At 36.2% G+C, this 23401-nt stretch overlaps 1 protein-coding gene across 4 annotated transcripts in view; it reads right to left on the bottom strand.

Moving 5' to 3' along the window:
- Positions 1 to 23401, bottom strand: part of nectin3b (nectin cell adhesion molecule 3b) — an 82244-nt gene that overhangs the window by 20175 nt on the left and 38668 nt on the right. For 2 of the 4 annotated variants that reach the window (XM_046867679.1, XM_046867678.1), the window contains exons 4-5: positions 20313 to 20430; positions 19485 to 19636 (exon numbers count right to left, since the gene is read on the bottom strand). In XM_046867679.1, coding sequence (XP_046723635.1) covers positions 19485 to 19636; positions 20313 to 20430 — 270 coding nt within the window. Of the gene's footprint in view, positions 1 to 9345; positions 13057 to 19484; positions 19637 to 20312; positions 20431 to 23401 lie in introns of those variants that run through there. The other 2 variants (XM_046867677.1, XM_046867675.1) reach the window with 2 other exon arrangements.

The raw sequence follows: 23401 nt of genomic DNA, 5'->3' as shown, positions 1-23401 counted from the left end.
CACACTGAACCAGAGTTTTACAGAAACACAATAAATGTAGTATATTTCAAATTAGCAGCTTAGAAACTTCAGACTTTATTTGGATGTAATTATTGACACTTGACTGAACTACAGCATGCTAATAAAACTAGTAGTTGTTAGTTGTAGTTGTGATACATTGTATTTTATTATATATATAGTAAGCTGTAAGTATTCTGTAACACTAATCAAGCAGAATATTAGATATTGATATTAAGCAATACAAAATACCTACTGATACTTCACTGCTTACATCACCATTATTTTTCAATAGTTAATCTTCTGCCTGAAGATCTACTACCTAAAATACCATAATCTACTGCAATACCTGTGCAGTATATAAAATGAAAATGTCTTGATGAGCTATTGTACAGTAGGTCTGCTCAAAGGAACACGGGGTCAGCTGTTTTTATTAGAGGGTCAAAGTGTAAAGATAGAAACTATCAATAACTGACTGGGTTAATTAATCAAAACAATTAAATACTACTACCATTTCTACCACTACTACTAACATCATCAAGGACTCTTCACATCCCGGACACATACTGTTTAACCTTCTTCCATCAATACAGAAACAGGAATACAGGACACAGGAACATACACACCAGAACCAGCAGGTTCAGGGACAGCTTTTTTCCATCCACCATCACCCTACTGAACCGTTACATCACTGTATAAACACTGTATATAACTTCTGTACAGTTGTACATATAATTTACATATTGCATACTGTAATTTTTATACCCCTTATATTGTGCCTTACATACATCTGCACTACTATCTTATTTATGTACATATACATATATATATATATATATATATATATATATATATATATATATATATACCTTACTGTACGTCCTGCCTAATATTTCACATTTACTTATACATATATTTAGTGTACTTGTTTATTCAGCTTTTTTCAATGCCATAGCCTTATAACCTTCTACTTGTTGTATCTTTACAACAGTGTCTGCACATTTTTCACTGCCATAGACTTATAATAATAATAATAATAATAATAATAATAATAAGAATAAGAATAAGAATAATAATAATAAGAATAATAATGTCAGCATCATCATTATCCTAATTAGAAATAAATAAAACAATTTTAGACAGAGCACAAGTTTATCGTTACTGTTTTGTTCTATATTGATTTTTACACATGTACTAACAGTATTCTTTTCTCTAACTTTCTAATGGACATGTATTACAAGTGTATTACTAATTACTAAAATGTTAAAAAGTGAACTTTAAAAAATATTACAAAACCTTTAAAAGTAATTTAATGCAGAATATTTGTTCATCATTACAGCTTTATGCCTTTGTAGGTTATTGTTCATTTCTGTCATGAGACCTTGACTGGCTAAATAAAAACCACACACCAACCCCGTGCTCCTCTGAAGAGACCAACAATAACTAATTTAGACATTTCCATTTTAGACACTGTGATGGTGGATTAAGAGATAGTGGAGAAAGGTCAGGCTTTGCTATTTAGAATTCATGTTGATGTGATATGTAATTAACCAGCAGTTATTTACAAAAGAGTCAAAGAAAGATAGTAGCTCTGCAGGAGAAATGTATGACTAATTTACTTAATCAATTAGTGCTTTGATAATAGTGTAATCCTACTCACTGATTAATCCACTAGCAGTCCTCCATACACAACAGTGGTAATGAACTAATCATTTAGTCAGTTTCTTGCATAGATTTTGAGATGTAGAACAGTGATGTAATGTATTCTTAATTCAGTAATTACTTGGAATCTGGAAAATACATACCTACCAAAATCAATAAAGGTTTTAATTATTTAAACATGTGCCACATTAACCAGTTCTCACGAAATAAATGTGTGTGTTTAAGTACATATTAATTATTAAGAATCTGTTTGCAGTGTGTAATGTCAGACTTCAGTTTTGAACAAAATAACGACCAGTAAAATCCTTAGGTGGGAAGGCGACTGTTACTGAGCAACAGGAATTAGAACACTGTTAACACATGGCACGAACTAATAGACGCTATTGGGCTAACAGATTTGGAATAAGGTATAAAGGCCTCAGCACACTTTATGCAGGGACGATATTTAGCTTTCACAAACATTTTTATGCGATAGTAGAGCGTGTCTCACGATGCGTGTCTCACATATGGTAGCTGAGCAAATTCTGCAGACGAACATGTTAGATGACCAGGCATGTGATTGCCAGTATAAAGCCACAGACTATGTATGGTTGCAAACCCAAGAAGATGAAGTATGAGAAGAAGTATGCTGTGACCTTTAGGAAGGGGACATTTTAGTGGCTGTTTTAACAAAATAATAAAACATTTTTTTATTGTTTTAATTACAAATATGAATATACTACACAAATCAAATGTACAGTCATGAAGATTTCATCCTAGATGTGTTCAATAGGGCTGATCTCAGAGTTCTGTAGCAGGCTAGTAAAGATCTTCCACTCAAAAACAGGTAAACCTTATCTTCATGTAGTTTGCTTTGTGCACTTTAGGCAATGTCATGCTGGAACAGATTTGGGTCTCATAGATCAACTGGAAGGAACATGTATTTTGTTATTTTGTCCACATTGTGTATGATTTGGCTGATTATTAAGCTTTATTGTTTTTTAGTAAAACAGGTAATCAATTCAGGGATCTTTAAAATCCGCTTATCCAGCATCTTGTTTAGGTTCTACATTTTCCTGTAACAGCAGAGATATATAGAACATAAGTCTCCACTCTAAACAAAATACTTAAGTGGCAGCTTTACAGTGGAAAATGGTATCAAATATTCAACATATTGTTCTTGTTTTGGACATTAGCATTTATCTCCAGGTTGAGGATGTTTGTATAGAGGTTTCACCTAATTACATGTGCTTCCGAACAAAGAAATAATAAGGCACTATGTGCCAGGACGTGGTGCAGGCAGGAATACACCAGCATACTGCCGTCTGGCTGCTTTCTACCACAGATGGGCCTCCCACAGAGAGTCACAAGACTGCTTTACAGTTCACTTCATATTGAAATCTTTTAGCTTCTCACATACCAAATACCACACAGTGCATGAAAAATAGCATTACGCTTAGGGAACACAGCTTAGGGAAAATATTATAAACATCAATATTTGAATACCAGTCTCTTGTCACAAAAGTGTTTAAAATAAAAATAATAACGCTAACAAAGATGGCAAAAGTATTGTAATTTTTACTCAAGTATAAAAAATATCTAAAGATATTATGTGGTAGACAACATTCAAATAAGGAAATATTTTCGAATTCAAATAGTTCAGCTTCAAATTGTATATACAAACTAAAGTAAAAAGGTCCAACTGTTACATGAGCTGTTTTTCAAATCAAATATTGGTTATACTGTAGCTAAACGATGATACTTTTGTAAAATAAACAAGTACTGTAAAAAAAACATTAGCTAAAGCTGATGGCCAACAGCTTTTTTTGTAATCATATTTTGGAAGAAAAGCAGAGAACCCAAATAAATTCTTCAAAGACATGGGAAAAAATACAAAATTTCCACACAGACATTAAACTGGGAGTGTAATGCAAAGCTACACACCATACAGCTTTTTCAGTATACAACTTACTGCAAAAGTCTGTGTTCCTTTATGGTTTTTAATCTTTTTTTATAAATAAAAAGGAATTCCAAGATGGTAAAAGTAACACGTGGGCATATCCTATTTGAGGACAACATTCTGATTGATCCCATATAAAGGAGGAATCTTGTATTAAAATGAATATCAAAAGATATATATATATATATATATATATATATATATATATATATATATATACATTTTAACATTTCTGTCATGATCTACTTAATCTCTAGATCTGACCTTAAAATGGACCTTAAAATGGTATGACTTTGTATTTATAATAATGAGGAGAAATCTGTGAAAATTAAAACACAATATGCATTGATAGTTTGCTTGCTTCATTTTGTCTAATAAAGATGCACTTTACACTTTTGCACTTTATAGTATATTGTATGTGGTATGCGCTTTGACCTGAATTGAAATGTCTGTTTGTTTACTTGAAAATTATAATGTTAAACATTCACACAAGTTTTAAGAACTTTGTTAGATTGAAAGGGTTCAGAGGCAAGACATTGTTGCCTCTTAAGCCTCCAAAAAAATTAAGCAGTACCTTATTTAGCCAGTTAACCCCTTAGGGAGTTAGTTACTTAGATATGTCATGATGGATGACTTCCCTTTCAGGAAGAAGAAAATAATTTGAGAGCAATTCCATGCTTTTAAAGTACCAGCAGTTAAAGCAGTTAAAGCAGTGAACCCTGTCCTTTGAAGAGGTACTAGTAGTATTGGGAGATGTTTACCTTTCAGATAAAATGCCAGTACAGAATGCTGATACAGCAAGCATGGCTGACTTTAAAGTGAAGGCAGATTAAATGAGCCACTCACGGGTGGTGGCATAAGCACAGGTTTGGGATGTGCAAGTCTACTCAGGTGTGATTATATGGATCAGGTATGCTATTGTTATGCATTACACCTAAAATTCAGAGTGTAAGAAAAATCAAAAGGTCAGACAGTCAGAGCTCTGGATTGATTGTCATTCTTAGGATAAACAGGAGAGTTTTAACAGTAGAAATTCCTTTTAGTGATCCAGAGTCTAAGTTACATTTAAACTTGTGTTATTTATATATATATATATCAACAACTTATAAACTAAAAAACTATATAGCAATTTTTTTTATCTGCTTGTTATCTACTTGTAAGTAGATCTGTGCGTCGCTGTTTTTTTTTTTCCAGAATAATCAATGCTTGATTATCCCACCTTTATATAAATATATGAAGGACACAGATACACACACACACACACACACACACACACACACACACACACACACACACACAAATGTATATATATATATATATATATATATATATATATATATATATATATATATATAAAACTATCGGAAACAAATGTTCTCCTGAGGGTTAACTCACTTTCAGTAAGCACTTTATCCTGGTCTGAGTTGCGGTTGATCCGGACCGCGTTCCGGGAACACTGGGCATGAGGCAGGAAATACACCCAGTATGGTACACCAGTCTTTCTCAGAGAACCATGCACACACACATTCACACAGACATACAGAGGGCAATTTATCATAGCTGATCCACTTACTGGCATTGTCCTTGGTAGGAGGGAGAAAAAAACAGGAGAACCAGGAGGAAACCAACATGACATGGGGTAGACCCACATGACTCAGTAACTCCATTCCATTTCATTGTCTCTATCCTTGTATAATAATGAAACGTTGAACTTAACCTTACACAAACTCCACAAAGGCTGCAAGTTTCAATTTAAACCTATGACCCTGGAGTGAGAGTTGGCAGCACTACCAGTGTACCACCGCACTTTCCTAAAGGGGTAAGTGAACCTGATTATCTATGCTGATTTCAGTATTTCAGCATGGAGGAGGGGATGAGGAGGTGTTTAGGGATTGGGTTTAATAGTGTTTTTTATGTATTCTCTTTAGGCTGCTGGGAGAATTTTCACCTTCACCTGAGATGCATTCCTGATCATGGGCCCTTCTGACACTGACTTTTACTGACTCTCTCCCATGTTAGATGAAGGTTACAGAATTTACTTGCCTTTATTTTTTCCTTATTTCTTTTATGTTGTTCATCCAAACATATTAAAACCTTTTTTCTCCTGTTTTATCTCTTAGCCATTTTTCTGTTCTTACATTTTTTTTCTTTTACAAACAGTTTTTATCCTTCTTACTTGTTTTCATTTTCATTCATCTCTCTTCTTTTCTTATTTCAATTCCTTTGCTTCATTTCCTTTAGTTCCGCAACTTTGTGTATTTTTTGTACTTTTTTCCACCCAGTTCATTTAATCTCCCAATCAACTTTACTATCTTGCTTTCCTTTAAAAACTCTTACAACAATCTGTTATTTTGTTTTTATTTCCCCCCATATATTCCTTTTTTTGATGTTTCCTTGCTTTATTTTTTTTTAACACATTTTATCTTCTGTCTTCAACCCATTTTGCTTACTTTTGTTTTAATCCCTTATGTAAGTTCTTTTCCCTTTTTCAGCATTCTTATATATTAAGCTTAATATAATTAAATAGATCCAGTACTGTGCAAATTTCAGTAAGCGCTCTGTTAATTTCAGCAGGCTGCAGGGAATAGATTATATGAGCATGCTGAAGCAATAAAATGCTCTGTAAAATGTTTTAAATGCTCAGAACAGCTGATCATCCCACTGTAACTGTTAGAGTCTATTTAGAAAGGAATTAATTATGGTGTGTTCTGTAACTATAAAGCATTCTACTCATGGTTTTGTTTTAACAAATTAAACCATCTCTCTATCTCTCTCTCAGTTTCCTGCTTTCATGACTTCTCATTCCCTCTTTCCTCCGTCTTTCCTTTCTGAATTACCCCCATTGTCTGCAACTCTCTTCCTTCATTGCCCCTCTTGTTCTTCTCTAATGGAGAGTGAAAGAGGAGTGCAGGTATGGCTTATGGGAAGTAGCCCTCTATCAGCAGCCATAGAGAAGTGTGTTGCTATGGGGACAGTAAAGATGGCATGGGGCTGGGAGGGAGTGGTTTGGGGCTTTGATGGCCATTCTAGTGAGCTAATTTCCCCACACACATCCAAGCCTTTCATGCAGGGGGTGGGAAGGGAGAAGACAGACGGCAGGAAACAAAGGAGGCACAAGGCACTATGGAGCTCATGAAACCTGGTAATACTGCTTTCAATAGTTTCAGCTGCTCAAACATTGGTTTAGACCCACCACTGCGCCCATTCCTCTGGCTGATCTTCCCTCCCTCAACCCTTCTCACATCTGGGGTGAAATGGATCATGAGAACAGCAGTGCAAACATGGATCCAAGCAGGTCCACTACATCCCTTGGCTTAAGTGCTTTCTTAGTTTAACCTCAGGCTGAAAATTTGTGCTTTGACTAAAAAAAGGGGGCTTCTGACAGAGGTTGTAAGAGGGAGCTTGAGCGATCAAGCAAAGCAAACACGAAAAAAGTATGATGTAAAAGGAGCTAGCGTGACAAATCAGATAGCCGTGAGCAAGCTAAGAGCTAGAGAGCAGGCAAATCCAATAACTGCTTGGGGCATAGTGTCAATACACATCAACAATGGTAATGTACAGCATTCGTTGTTTTTTTTTTAATTAAAACCACTGACTTTTTAAATGTAATGGTATATACTGCAAATCACTTGGATTAAACAGTGTTCTAAATAGAAACTGAAATATTAAAGCACAATTTTTATTATTTATTTTTTCTTTTTAAAGAAAGCTTACCAGAAAGGTTTACTGGGCATCTCCTTTAGACTATACTTGTGCATCAATAATAATATACCATGGAAAATTTGTACTTTCAAGCAGGCAGAGTATTAAATTTTTAAGATACATTTTTTTTAAATCAGAATTTTTAATAATCTTATAGGTGTGCAATTACCTGCTTTTAAACCCATACCCATCCACCCCTAAAGAAAATATGACAAATCAAGCCTATTCCAGCATTTATTGATTTTGTTTGTCCCCAATGGTGTCGTTTCCAAATGAACTAAATTGATCTGATTTCCTGACCAGGAAAAAGATTAGACTGAAGATGCAAGCATGAATGGGATAAACCCAAGTAAATGCTTGTTAATATAATTAAATGGAGTCAGCACTGACTAAATTTCAGTTTGTGCTGGTAACTTTTGCAGGCTGTAGTTTAAAGGGAATAGATTACACCAGCATGGCAAAGCTATAAAATGCAGCACCATGGTCTGTAAAATGTTTTACTTACGATCACCAATTATCTCAGTGTAACTGTGAATGTCTATTAAATAAAAAAAATCACACACACAAATTGCACCCATTACCGCCTCCGTCTGTGATATTTTCGAATGACCCATGCTGGCTCTGGTTCCTGGGATATAAACATATTTGTAATTTTAAAAACATAAAATTAAATATTAAAAATGGCAAATAAATATAAAAGAGACGAAATTAAAACCTTAAACGCAACACACATTTATTAACGTCCTTTCTAAACATTTGTTTTATCTATGTGCCAAGTCTCAGACAAGCACCAAAATCCGCCATGATGTGCACATCTGCCAATTAAAACAGTCCATGTGAAAACAGCAAAAGTCTGTTTGGTGTCATGATGATTAATTTTTAAAACACCATTATTACTTTAAAACATTGACAAAAATATTTTGTCTTCATGCTCTATGCTGAGTATGGTTTAACTATTAATAAACATACATTTGCATAAAGAATTAACATTTGTCTATGCTCTTGTTGATTAGAGTATAAAAAACTTGAAGGTGAAAGTACACATTCTTATGTGCGGCACATATTTAAAGTCCGAGTTCCCTCAAAAACTTATTGTGTATTGCTTTGTTTATTCTTCGCCTCATATTTTAAACACATTTTATTATTATTATAATTAAACTTGAAAACATGCACAACGATGCCAGGGGTATAAAAAAGAAACTAGAGTTAGCGCAGTGTCAGTGTGGCTACTCACTATGTAGCGGAAATACTGTTTGTAGCTTGTTCTGCGTATGCAATCAATATATGGATTCTTCAGCGTTTTAAGTCCAGCTTCAAGAATTTCTCTTGAAAGGAGAAAATTATGACAATTCCACATATAAAGGAAGTGAATGAATGAAGGATGGAAGGAATGAAGACAATTGTTAAAGTATGATGAAATAAGTAAAAGAGTTACAAGTAAGTAAAACACATCTTTAGAACATTTTATATTAAATACACACACACACAAACAAAATGGGGTCTAACAGATGTAAAATATTTAATTCAGATTAATTTGATTTATTCTGATTTTATTTAATATTGTATTATTAACTTTATATATTTAACCATAAAGGTATTTTATTTTAAATTGTTTAAAAAATGTCAACTGTTGATGTTCACAAATGTTAATAATAATAATCTGCGTTAATAAAAAAAAAACGAGCAGTTTAACTGTTGAAATTGTACCAAACCGTGACTTAAAAACTGAGGTACGTACCGAACCGTGAAGGTTGTGTACCGTTACATCCCTGATATATATTCCTGTGAAACTTCATACTAAGTTGAAATGTCTAAGTAGTCTAGTTTAAATGTGTGTTTGAATGTATATCAGTGATTCAGATTACCTGGGGTTATAAAAACAGCACAAAACTAGAATGAATGAAAAAAAGGGATTTGGTACAATATTGTTGTATTTTTTTATGGGGTTATGTTCATTTGAGGAAACAAAATGACTAAGGCTGAGATTAAGTGAAAGATCGGATTCACCCCGAAACAATCCCACACATCACATTAACAAAAGATCATCAAAGGAAAAAAAAGGTGCTTTATTTCAAAACAAAGCCTATCCCAAACATTTCTTTTTTTTTTTTTTTTTAACAAAAGAATGCTCATTCCATACAGCTCTTCCACACTTTTATTTATGACCATTCTATTTAACAGTATCTCCTCTGTAGAAAAAGAAAAAAAAAGAAAAAAAAAAATGGTGAAGAGAGTAGCGCAAGTGGTTGAGAAAACTCTAAGGCTGAACACTTTTTCATCATAAACAGTGAAGTGGAAGGCGTGCTCTAATGTGCTCCACCACTTCTCAGTCTTTATACAGGAGAAGAAAAAACATATATACAGAATAAACAACTCATTTATTTTCACAACCTTTTTCCCTTCAAATACAAACAATAATTATTATTAGATATCACCCTTCAACAAAATTTTAATTTTTCAGTTTTTTTTTTTTCTTCTTTTTTTCTGCATTGCAACTCAAGTGTTACAAATGTCATATTGGTGAGCAAAATATGCTATTGTCTGACTTCAGGAAAAACAATACAAATAATGGCACAGACAGACGAATGTCTTCTAAAGTGGCAAAGGCAAATGGAAGAACTGGAGAAAGTCCAGGACCATGCAGGACGCTCACCAACGTACCTGCACTGATCATTTTCCTCAACACTCAAAAACAGATACTCATACATTCACAGACAGATCATTATAACACGCCTTCAGAATGCCACTGTAATAAACTACACCTTCACAATAAGGCACTGCTCTCATCTCCCTGACCTGGACACAGTCATAATACGTAGAACTAATATTTATTTCTCTTCTATTTAACGAAGTCAGCAAAACTCATATTAGCCAAAATAACAATGAATACTGGGACTCTGAACCTTTTGAATGCGTTCACACTGCTAGATCGAGAACTGTCCAACGAACTACAGTGTAGAGGTTCACACAAATTAAGTGTTTTTACACACGTTGCACATGCACATTCATTTTTAAAAAAGTGTTGTCATCATGAGCACCAACTCCTCTCAATTCTTCCTCCACACGAGTCGCTGTCTTGAAAAGACATGGTTAGACAATTTAGCTTTTTATGAGAAAAATACTCATTTTAAATACATTTATGCTTGAACAGACTGCACGTTATGCAAATAAATGCACTGAAATGAAGATAATTGTATAGTGGTTATGTGAAAAAAAATGTCCGCAAAATATCCAATGCTAAATCTTGCCATCACAAATAGGAAATGGTTCACAAAAATACTAAAATGTAGTGAACAATCAGGAGCTGACTATAAATCACGACACAACAAGTGCTGCACCATCTCCAAACGCAACAAATGAGGAACTTACTAAAACAGATCCTTTTTTGGCTGCATGTTTTTATCTAACTTTTTGGGTTTGAAATTTTGGAAACCCTTGACCTTGTCAGTTTTGCCTCTTTTTGCCGAAAACTAAATAAATGAATGATTGCCAAGAAGTGGACCATTCATTAAATACATCTGTTTTGCATATTTATGTTTTTATTTATTAGATAAATTAAATTGCAAAAAAAAAAGAATTAGCTTTACCCTCTCTGTAAAAAAATCTGCAGGAACGTTTAAATTGCGCAGCTCCAAACTACAAAGAAAAAAGCTTTTTACATTTAAATGGCCACCTTTAGCTGAATATAAAAAATTGACCTAAAAGTATGAAAAAAATGTGGAGTGGAACAGGAGTGGAGGAAGAGAGAAAAGTTTAAATGATGACAACAGAGGACAGTTATCGGAAAAACTTCATAACTGATGAGACCGAGTTCATCACACAAAAAAAGGCACTAACAGAACAGAACTGAGACAAGCTTAACCGAGGGGCACAGCACTGCACATCAATAACCAACATGACTGGGCAGTGTTGAGTAATGGCCATGATTACCAAAATTATTCTGGTATATAAACACATCTCAGCCACTTGCCTTCTTTATGAAGAGTAGGGTGTGTGTGTTTGTGTGTGTGTGTGTGTGTGTGAGAGAGAGAGAGAGCCAAATCCTCCCTGTCTAGCACTGTTCCTACAGCTCACTCCATTTAAACGCCTGAGGAGCGAGACTTTCAAGCGTTGCCATGGTAACCACGCCAGATGGCGGACTGGTGACGAACTAATTTTTGTTTCTGCTAGAAGACAATATTAATTCGTTTCATTAGGTTTTGTTACTCTCGCCCATCCTTTAAAAACAAAACAAAAAAAGCTGAGATCTTCAGATTGTGTACAGCTCTGCCTCTTTGTAATTCATTTAGGATATTTTCTGGTATTAACATAAATCTTAAATCAGTGACCGCGGAGCATATTTATATATGAAAAGTTGTCAAATATGAAAACTCTACCTGTATTTACAAATGTTGGGCAGTTTTTGCGGTTCACCTGCCATACAAAGCAGTTCATTGTCATTCTCTATCAATCGATGGACCAGCATAAGACCACATCTGATTAGATTACAAATGTTAGCAAGATTTCTGTAGTCCACAAAATTCCACAAATTATTTTGCTCAGCAGTGGTCCTGTAGTGGTCTCTTTCCATTAATGGACTTGGAAAAAAGATTCTGAAATTGACCCTATATATAGAAGGGCTACAGTAAGTACACAAATGGTTAACAATTCTAGTTTTCTTAAGAGTTTTTTTTTATGCCAGGAGAAATAGTTTTTTGTTGTATCTATGGTAGGTGAACCTGCTAAAATGCCCAAAATATGCAGAGCAAAGGCAGGTATTCCTAATAAGCTGGTAACAGGGTTTTGTTTTTATGTTACCCATATATCCTTTACATCAACCAAAAAGTGACAGGTCACTTTGAAACAGTAGAAGCAGTGAAAAAGGTGCAAGAGGTGCTTTTCTATTTCTATTTTTTTTCTTTTTATCTTCAGTACATATTCTATTTCTACATCATATCCTTTTGCAAGTGTGACGTCTTTAGAGGGTTGTAAAGCAGTCTCTTTCTGCAGTGCCGCCTTGTTTTAGACGTACCACTCCCGGCGGGAGATCATGGAGCCATCTGTGTGTGACACGTAGTCACTGTCATAGCAGTCCTCCGGCAAGAAGGGGGAGCCGTTTCCAATCACCTGCGGGCCAGGATATCTGCGGGACTCTGCCTGGAGTGAACTCCTGTGCTTGTGTGGGGTGCTGAGGAAGCTCTGGTGGTTTGGTTGGTGGTTGGGTTGGGGGGTTGGGTGGTGGTTGGATTGGTAGCTCTGCTGCTGATTGTGGTTTTGATGGTTCTGGAGGGTTTGCTGGGTGTTGGCCTCTCGCAAAGCTCGACTGCGACCATTCGGGGATCTCTCCCGCTCAAAGCCACCCCACTCTTCCCGGTCTTTGTCAGTGAGGATGGTGCCGTTGACATCGCTTGATTTGAGCTTGGTGTCGGGACTGGCTCTGTCTGCCTCATTGGAGTAGATGTGAAGTTCGTGTGGTGGCGGCGGGGGCGCTTTCTGCATGTCTGAAGGTCCCAGGTACTGCTTGGTGTAGTAGTCTCCACGAAAGGTACGTCGCCGCCGCTGGTAGTAAACTCCACCAAGCACTAGAAGCAGCAACAGGAAAAGAGCTCCACCAACCGCCCCACCTACAATGGTGCCCAGGTGGCCTTCATGCAGCGGCGCCAATGTCGGTGAGGTGAAGAGGGCTCGCTGCTTATTGCCAGGCGCTGTGACAGAGATGTCGGCGTTAGGAAGGAGCACATGGGTTGTGGAAGGCATAGTGGTGGTGGAAGGAGGATCTAATGAAAGAAGGAGGGAGGAGGGGGTAGGAGGAAGGGAGGGAGGAACGGAGGAGGCATGGACAGATAAAGAATAGGAGAATGTCAATGCCAACTACATCCAGATATTATTTACATTTATCACATAAAATTCTGTCCAAGCTACCTAATGACATGAATGTTATAGACATGAAAATTAAGCTACATATTGTTCTACAGCCATGAATGCAGCAGTTTAGGGTTTAGTATGTACTGAAAGCAATTTGTACTATATAAAATAACAATGAAATAAACCACTGTCTGCTTATATTCAACAAAACATAAAACTGCTGTCCAGGGCAGTAGACTGTGTCTAAAACAAACAAACAAAAAAGCATGAGAGGTGGGAAAAGTAAATAAAAATCCAGAGAGGCCATGTGTTATTATTATTTTCTGTGTTTTATTTATATTTGATCAAAAATAATCAATGATATCAAGATAAAACATTAATATAATATTAAAACATATTTTAATCATTTTCTATAAGGGTTTGGCTTGAAAATGCAAGGTGGTCTGAATATATTTAATAATTACATGGCAGTGTAAATTCAGCCAGTTTTGTTTAGTTGAGAAAAAAACACTTACATTTAAAAACAATTTGTCAGAAATAACAGTAGAATACAATATTTTTGAAAGGACACTTGGTATAATCTGAATTTTTTTTTTATTTTATTTTGATGGAGGAAACTGTTATCTAGAGCACAAAAGAAATTATACATTCTGTTTTCATATCAAATAAAGGTTTTGGTCTTTATTTTCTTAATGTACTATAGTATTATATACTAATTATTTATATAATTATAATATTTTATATTATAATTAAATTAATTTAAATTAATTTCTTATAACATACACAACTACCACATTGCGTTTCCTTGGTTTCTTCGCATAAAAAAGGTGACAATTTTGCTGCCCTTTTATCCACTATATTTTTCTCAACTTAAAAGAAAATCTTTTGTTTATTATGATACAAAACTGTTATTAGATCAGCCCATACTATTTAATAACTGCTAGCATTATCATATTGTTAATTTGGTGTCCATCATACAGTACAAATCCCTTTATAGGATCTGCTGCTATAGAATCAATAAAGTTTTAGAAGGAGTGCAGTCATAAGCCTGGGACTTGCAGCTGCACTTTAGTCAGGTAAAATTGTAGTAAAATGTACTAAACAACTATGTAAACTTTAGGTGCTGTAGCATTGTCTACAGAACTAAAGAATCCGTCTTTGAATGCAAAACAGGTGGCGTGACATTAGATTTACTATCTTGATATCACAAGAAAACTTAACAAGTTTTGTTGAACAGCACTGCGAAATAAATATAAAACAAGACCTCTTTGGACTTCTGAAAGTTTTATGATAAGGGGTTTCATGAGGTTGTACATACTAGCGTCTCTCGCTAACTCCACACATTACAGTAACCCTAGTTTTAAACCTTGTGTGGAGCAACCATGTTAGCCGAGAGAGGAAGTACGGATGAGGAAGGAGGTGATTGGGAGGAACAGGGCAGGGAGGTATTGTGAGCTAGAAAGGGGGGAGGAAGGAAAAGTTACAGCACAAATCATTGCACCACAGTGAATAAGTCAAAGGTTATCCTAGAATTAGTTAGACGTCTGAAGCGTGTTGAACACCATAGCCATGCACAGATCGCCTGGTTTGATTTGAGCATTCTAAATCATGCATGTGTACTATGCAAAGCTGCTGGAAGATGACTGGTTGTAGGAGTCTATTAATCACATTACAGAATGTCCTGTCTCTGCAGTATCAAGAACTATCTGCTTTCATTGGTATGCACGTGCGCATGCATTCAGCAGCAGGAGGTGACGTGTCCTGGAAGTTTTCCACCGGATGGATACAGTTAGATATAAAATGTTACACTCTCCCCAATGTAGTAGACCCTGATGTATAATGTAGCAGAACGCATGCATTCCTTTACACAATATTCCAACAGGCAAGGACAATGTGCAAAATGAAACAAGTACAGCACATGTTTCTGAATGTAATCTTGTGTGTGTGTCAAGGTTTGGCTAAAGGAATAAAAAAATAAATAAAAATGAAGAAAAATAGCATCTCTGCCTAAAATTCCTGTTAATTCCTTGTTGTCTGGGTTCTGGAAGCCCAGCTTTCCAGGATGACATTGCATGCGGTGGGATTTTACAAGAATTAAATGAATCCCATAAAAATGCAGATGATCTATGCTTAAAAGCACAAGGGCACACAAAATGACATTTTAATTTCAATGTATTCGATTTGTGCCTGTGAACGTAGAGAACAATTTGTCCTGATCAATACACAGTAGAGCCCTCTAGCCTTAGCATGTCATGGAGAGGGAGAGAAGGAAAGCGGTGAGGAGGGGACAAGCTGCTGAAGGTCAGAATACATCACACACACACACCCACACACCCACACACACACACACACACACACATCACCCTCTCTCTCACACACACTTTCACACACACTTACAGTCTCAAATAATGCTCATGGGAGCTTTAACCAAGACTGACAATCAAGAGAGTGTAAGACTGAATGTGCCTGTCAATGTCTATTGGATGAAACATGTTCGAGTCTACATGAAGGAGAAATGAGTCACAAAATCCACAACACGTTCCATTTGGGGGCTCTTGCCACATCCACCATCTGGACCAAATTTTTAATGGAGCAATGATATTAGCAAGATAGCCGAAGCATCTAAAATCAGTTTTAGCACCTTATGCAATCATCTACACTAGTATGCATTTTTCTGCTTGCTGTTGGCTATGCATTTTGTATAGAAAGAAAACCTAAAGCATGGTATTTAACTATTATACATGGCTATTAGAATACTCTATGCAATGTTTATCCATATATTGCTGAATACAATACCGACTATAAAGCCACCTGACGATCACACCCATACATGCTTTAAAACAGCCTGTTCCAGATAAAGTCACATTTCTGCTGTTATAATAACCTCCACTCTTTTGGGAAGGCTTTGGAGCTGATTTTGGACACAGAGTCTGGCAGGAGTGTGGGGGTTGTGCTCATTTAGTCAAAAGAGCATTAGTAAGGTCAGTTCCAATTCTTCCCAAAAGTGTTCAGTTGGATTGAGGTCAGGGCTTTATTCAGGCCACTTGGGTTGTTCGATTCCAGCCTTGGCAAATGCTTTCATGGAGCTCGATTTGGAACATATTACTGTATGCAGGAACAGGTTTAGGCCTCTTTGTTCCAGTAAATGATAATTATATTCTATAGCATATAAGGACATTCTATATAATTGAATTTTTCCTTTCTGGCAACAGTTTCAGGAAAAAAACCCATGTGTTCTGGTCACATGTCCACATACCCTTGGCCATATATTATATGTACTAGGCAAATAATAGGTTGTTTACTACCATTGTTATTAACTACCACTGGGCCATTTCATTAGATTTTTCAACCAGGAAGTTCACTTTGTACGTCACTTCTCTCATCTGTGTTTGCTTTAAAGCAGGAAGTGGAATTTTATATTACAGTTTATACTACAGTTTTGTTCGCAACACAATCAATGGAATAAAAGCGATTCTTTCCTGGAATGTAACTTTTGACTTTTAATATTAAAGCTCATCAGATGATGATGACGAGGACAAAAGGAATGCAACCATTGTGTAAATGCAATATTAAAATTGTGATAGTTATACTGGTAAAATCTACAGTGCATTTGATATGTTTTCTATGTTCTATTGTGCATACAATGCGAGTTTCATAATAAAATATTGCATTCTGTTTTTATTTACAATTTACACAGCATCCCAACTTTTTAGGAATTGTAAATTCAGTTCCTACCAATCTGCCATAAATCTAACAAGATTTGACAGTGGGTTTCTTTAAATCATTTTTTTGCTGCAGCACATCTCAGTGATGTTAAGATCTATCCTGGGTCAAATAAAGTCTTTCTTCCTACTGTAATTACATGTGTATTAAGTAAGAAATAAAACCCCTGCATGCGGTTATATATAAAAAAAAAAAAAATCAATGATTGGGGATGTGAACTATTCATTATTGAATTATTGAAACTGTTCATTATTTTACTTTTCATAACGTTATAATGAAATCATTGCTTTACAATGAAATGCAGGGCTGTAACGATTCCTCGAGTAATTTGATTACAAAAATTCATTCAGAAATTAATTTGTGGTAATAAAAATGAAGAAAAATAAATAAATAAAAACATTTGAAGAGACCAGTTTTATTTTCTCTCTCGTATTTAGTATTTCTCTTTAAAAAAGAATCCTATCTGATGATTTGAATAATCGATGGAATAATCGTTAGAATACTAGATTACTTAAATAATCGATAGCAGCAGCCCTAATGAAATGCATAATTGGAAAAAAAAACAGTTATGATAATAGAAACAAAAGTTCAGAAGCTTTGTCTAGTAATGTGGATGTTTATGTGGCTAAAACTCTTCTCAGAGCAGATAGAAATTTAATTTGTCTGGAAAAAAAACTCCCTCCCATGAATCTTCATGCCTTTATACAATTACTAATGTGTGTGTGTGTTGTGGCTGGTCCTCATGAGAAAAACTTGTCTCTCTCTTTCTTGCTTTATCATATATACACACAGACAGACACACACACTCTTAATGTCTCACACAGCTGCAGAAGAATGTCTGCCACAGATACCAGAATCTCTTGATTGAAGCCAGTGATGCAGCACACTCACGAAAGTGAGACACAAATACAACATCAATCACATGCTTATGTAATCATGCGTACACACACACACACACACACACACACACACACACACACACACACACACACACACACACACACACACCAGTGTTTAATCTCTTTAAAGGACAGCATGCAAAAAGGGAGATGAATAATGAAATTGTAAATGTTTGAAATGAGCTTGCAAATGTTTCATGAATTTTTTTTCCTGAGCAGCAGGACAGGTGGAGTGAGGGGTAAAATGCATGCAGGTGTGAGATGTTCTGCAGATACTTCAGTGATTATACAGCCCCATGCACCACAGACAGCTCAAACAATAGAGACCAATAGAGGAGAGGGCAGCACCTCACATAAACAGGAGGTCGACCTGTGGTATGACTACCCTCTGCTCTGAGATGAACATAAGGTTAAACTCGTAACATGATTACAAAAGGTCTAAGAACAAAAATCCATGATTCATAGCATTTACGTAAGGTGAATAGCTTTGCTTATTAGTTTATGGAGGGTAAAGGGGATGTAGTTGGGGGGAAGACTTCTTGAATTCGTTTTGTACTAATTCTCCTCACACTCACCAGAAACGTGTTCAGACATGGTTCAGTCATATAAAAAAGAGCCTGAGAGTCTTACAGGCAGCTTTTTTAAACTGGTGATAGCCTCAGATGGTTTTATGAGGCATCTACCTGACGGTTCAATGTGTATTATACTCCAAGATTAATTTTTGCTCATTACAGTCCAAATGAATGAATGAGATTCTATAGACTTCCTGTCTGCTCAAACCAGTCTGGTCATTCACTACTGATCTCTCTCATCAAGGTGGTGTTTAAGTTGATGCATTATGCTGCTGCCACATGATTAGTTTATTGATTAACTATATGATATGTACAGTACAGGTGTACTGGTCTTAATAATAAAGCAATGTCAAACAGTAATGCATAGTCTGGAAATGAATGTGTAGTAAATGGACATGTGAAATTATCATTATGTGCAGTGTACTAATGGTAAATGCTGCTGTAAGTATAATATAAAATGTTCTGGTTATTTTTTAATATTAGGATGTTTGAATATGAGATGGGGTGCAAGAATATAGAAAATTATTTAATTATTTAAGAAAAAGGCTATGAACGGGTCAGATTTGTGCATCACCATAGCAGCTGTTACAGCAGTCACTGCTTAAAGAGGCCAAATTAGTCTCTACAACGTTCTCTTGGCTTTACTAAGTCTAGAAGAATGCAGCCAAACTTTAATTTAAAACATCCTCTGTCTGGACTCCTTGAAGCAAATCCTTTCGTGCATACAGGTCACAACAGACAATGTGCCACAGCAGAACCCTCCCAGCAGCAACCTTTAACCCCATTAAGACACATGATGTCAAGATTCAAGATAGAGTGAAAGTCTGGATTAGACTAAGGATTCTTCTTTATTGAACGTCTATAGCGGCTCCCCTGAGTCGGTGGAAGTGCATTTTGCTCCGATTCATAGACACACCCTACAGCATAAGTGTGTGTGTGTGTGTGTGTGTGTGTGTGTGTGTGTGTGTGTGTGTGTGTGCGCATGTGTGTGATTGCATACATACAAAACTATGCATCTTTCATGTGCACATGTAATCAATACCTTATGTTTGCGTGCGATAGCCTTTTGATTGTAACCAAATGCAGGACATTATAGGACACGGGTGTGCACAGCACGGAGATATTTACATTTAAACTCCCTCTCACCTTGGATGCGGATCCTGAGGTCACGGGAGCGTGTGGTGACTTTATTTCCCACCTCGCACCTGTAAACGCCAGAGTCGTTCCTCTGCAGCGGCCTTAGAAAGGTCAGGGAATTATTCACCACCTCCACTCCGTCTGGCATTTCCCCGTCCAACCTGCGACACACACACACACACACACAGACACACACACACACACACACACAAATAGCTGTCAAAAAATATAGTATAATAAAAAATATGGTAAATATGGCTGTATTAAGGCCACAGTGTCTGCTCAACCAGGGTATAAAAGCAGCTCGATGCTGAATAAAGAAATTTAGGAATATTTGAAAAGTTTTAATTACTGTAAAATAGTCAAGTTTATACGAACTGAATTGTGTATTTATAATGCTTCAAATTTCAGGCTATATAAAGTTATGCACATTTTTACAAAAGTGGGAAATGTTTCAACATTAGATCAGGCCAGCTATCTTGCTAAAGACTGCGCCTGCTAGAGGCATACAAACACACCCTGAAGTCTAGAAAATATGGTAGCTCCCGGATACTGGAATAATGAAAAACAATTTTCTAAATGTTAAGTGCTCAGGAAGTGTAATGAGTAGGAAAAAAGGGGCGACTGGTGGTGTGTGTGTGTGCAGCCTAAGATAGAGCATCTGTGCTCACAGTGCTGTAACTGGAATCAGGCCTGTGAACAGCACGAATCTGAACTCAATCCAGAAAGCTTGCACGAACAGCACACTGTGTGTGTGTGTGTGTGTGTGTGTTTGTGTGTCTATTTCTGGTGGGTGTGTGCGTGTGTGTGTTTGTGTCTGTGGCTATGTGTACACACCTGATCCATCTGAAGTAGTGGGCTGGTGGGTTAGCTTTGACTTGGCACTTCAGCTGGACGTTCTCCCTCCCCACATACCAGTCCCCATCGTAGCCCAGCAGCAGTATGTCTGGAGCAACTGTGGACACACACACACACACGCACACACGCACGCACACACGCACACCATTCAAAGCAGGTACAGGAAGGCAAAAGCATTTTTTTTAGCAACCTCTGAATAAAATCTCTTAAACTGGGAGCATAATCGTCAGGGACCTCGGACAGACAAATGTTTTAGCAAATCTGAAGAGAAACGGACTTTAGAGCTGAATTTTCTGACAAGATTAAAGCCCCGTTTAAAGGTGTTATTAAATGAACAAATCAGATCTGATTCCATTAACACCTCTGACTGATGCCACAGAACTGTGACAAAAAAAAAACTTCATGAGTAGCATGAGCACAGATGAGTAGAGGAGAACTGAGGAGAGGAGTAGCTGTGTGTTTTTCATTCTTTCTATTTGATCTAAACTTCATAGATACTTTCTGTCAGTGAGGTGATCAGACACTGTTAAGAAATAAGTCTCACGTTGCTGTGTAACCAAAAGCCTGAGTTCAGCACCAAATAAGAGAAGAGAAACAGAGAAGAGCCAGAAGAGAAGACACAAAGAAAAGACAGAGGAGACAAGAGAAGAAGAAAGAGAGCCTCAGATTTGACCCAAAATTAATCGTGATTTTGCAAACGAGTTTGTTCCCTAGAGTTATGATTGTTGGGGTTTTGTGGTTGCTTCTGAAAATTCAGTTGTTCATTATGCATGGTGTAAGAAACAGAAGAGAATTTGGAATGGAGAGAGACCGAGAGAGAGAGACAGACAGAGAGAGAGAACAATTGGGTAGAAATAAGAGGGAAAAAAGGGGGGAAGAAATTAGGAAAAGGAAGGTAAAGGCACAGATGATACAGTGGAACACAAAGGGGTTAAACAGAAAAAAAGCAAAAATGTGAAAGTGGAACAAAATGAAAAGGAGAGAGAAATCAAAGTCTGAGAGATTGATAGAAAGCAGAATAAGAAAAGCAAAAGGGAGAATGAAAGAAAAAGAAAGAAAATGAGAAAAACTGATACAAAATAAAATGTGGAAAAGTGAAAAGAAGGAAAGAAAATAAATTATTGATTGATAGGTGTAACATGAGACAAAGGTTATTTGATTTGGACAGTAATAAGATTTTGGCAAAACATGCATATTATGCATATTCTTTTAAGCAACATAATCTATTAGATACAAACCTCTTGTACATCCAAGAGCATTAGGAACTCATTGATAGTGTTTCGATATGACACTGATATTAACGCCGATAACAGACTGATATCTGGTCCTGATCCGAGACAGAAGTGATTATGTGAAACCAAGATGACACTCTGCAGCTTCTTCTGCTTTAAAGGAGCTACATAACAGCTCTTTCAGTCATTTCTCTATTACTGTGTGTCTACTGTGTATCTATTAATGCATCTATTACTACACTCCAAAATAACCTTCAACTTTCTTTTTTTTTTTTTTTTTTTTACTGAATCTACCCACTGCTATTTAATATATGTAAGCAGATCCCCCCCTGAATAATTCTGATTGGGTTTAAGGCAGATAAATAAAAAGTATAAACTATATAAAATATGTGAAAATATAAGTATATACATAGATAGATTCTCCCCTTCATCACACAAATTCTTACAGTTAATCAATAAGAGGTGATACAGAAAATTGCTAAAATTAAACATTTGTTGAACAACACGAGCCTTTTTAATCAGTGCGCTTGTTACCAGGTTTTGGTACCCATGCATACCTGCAGCCTAAATTACAGCTAATTGACATTGACAAAAACATTTTTCTCATTCTCTCTTTAAAAGTATTATATTTACCCAATGACATATAAGGCTAGATTAGGAACGAGTGATAAGAATTTAAAGGCCGAGACACACCAAGCAGACTGTCGGCCTTCGGGAAAATGTCGGGTGGTTTTTGAATGTCGGTTGGCTTTATTTTTTTTCTGGACCATTGGCTGTAGTCAGTCGGTGTAAGCTGTTTTTTCGGTTGATTCTGCAGGGCAAATCGGAGGCGGAGCTTATAGACAAGAAACCCCGATTGGTTAATTAGCTTAACAAATGAGCAAACGAAGTAAAAAAATGGAACACGCTTGTTGTCATTCTTGATTGTCTTTGCAACGTAGTAGATATGATTGAAAGAAGCTACACAGATCAGTAACGATCGTGGCAGGTGTAAACACTGCTTGCTTTATATATTCATATTTCATTGCTAGAGACGCAAAGCACTTTTGTACGTCGCTCTGGATAAGGGCTTCTGCTAAATGCCGCAAATGTAAATGTAAATATTTACAGTTCTAGTTTTTATGGTTTCTCTGTTTGGATGCCAAATACACACTACTGCCACCTGCTGTATGGGAGAGTTATGTTCTCTCCAGCAAGAGCTGAGGTTGGTGAGTAAAATGCACCTGCCTAGTAAAAACATACCAAAAATCGGCCCGATTGATCGTCAGGCGACGTTTAGTGTTGACGTACCGATGTTCCACTTCACTTCAAAAATCAATACATTTTCCAATAACAGCATGTTCCTAAATGCTTCACACCTATTAAGCCACAAAGACTTGTCAACAAATAGTTTTTATTATATATATTATACAATAAAAAGGCATACCTTTCATCTGATTATAGTTAGAGCCTGTTCTCATTTAGTCTATATAAACAGTCACTTTCTTCCAAAGCTTGCTATATCACCAAGAAACTGAAAGCATAAAATGCGTGTACCTGAGCTTAAGTTAAGGCGTTACCTCTGACTTTTATAAAGATATTGACAATTAATATCATGTTAAATATGTCTTCCTACAAAAATTGTGTTACATAATGATGATGTTGATATGCTGTTCTTTGTTCAAAGGAACATTTTTCATTCTATTTATTATTTGTCTTAGATTATACGGCAGTTCAACATACAGAGAGGCAGTAACGTATTAGAACAAGCGTGTTAAGTGTTATCTGGGATTTGCTCTAACTAATCAGAATCTAGAAATCAATAGCATTATGGGATAAATTGCCCACACTGTCCAA

Source organism: Silurus meridionalis, chromosome 15 (genome assembly GCF_014805685.1).
Source record: "Silurus meridionalis isolate SWU-2019-XX chromosome 15, ASM1480568v1, whole genome shotgun sequence".
Lineage (NCBI taxonomy): Eukaryota > Metazoa > Chordata > Actinopteri > Siluriformes > Siluridae > Silurus > Silurus meridionalis.
Note: the sequence above shows the minus strand (reverse complement) of the source record. Positions and strands in the feature narration are given on the sequence as shown.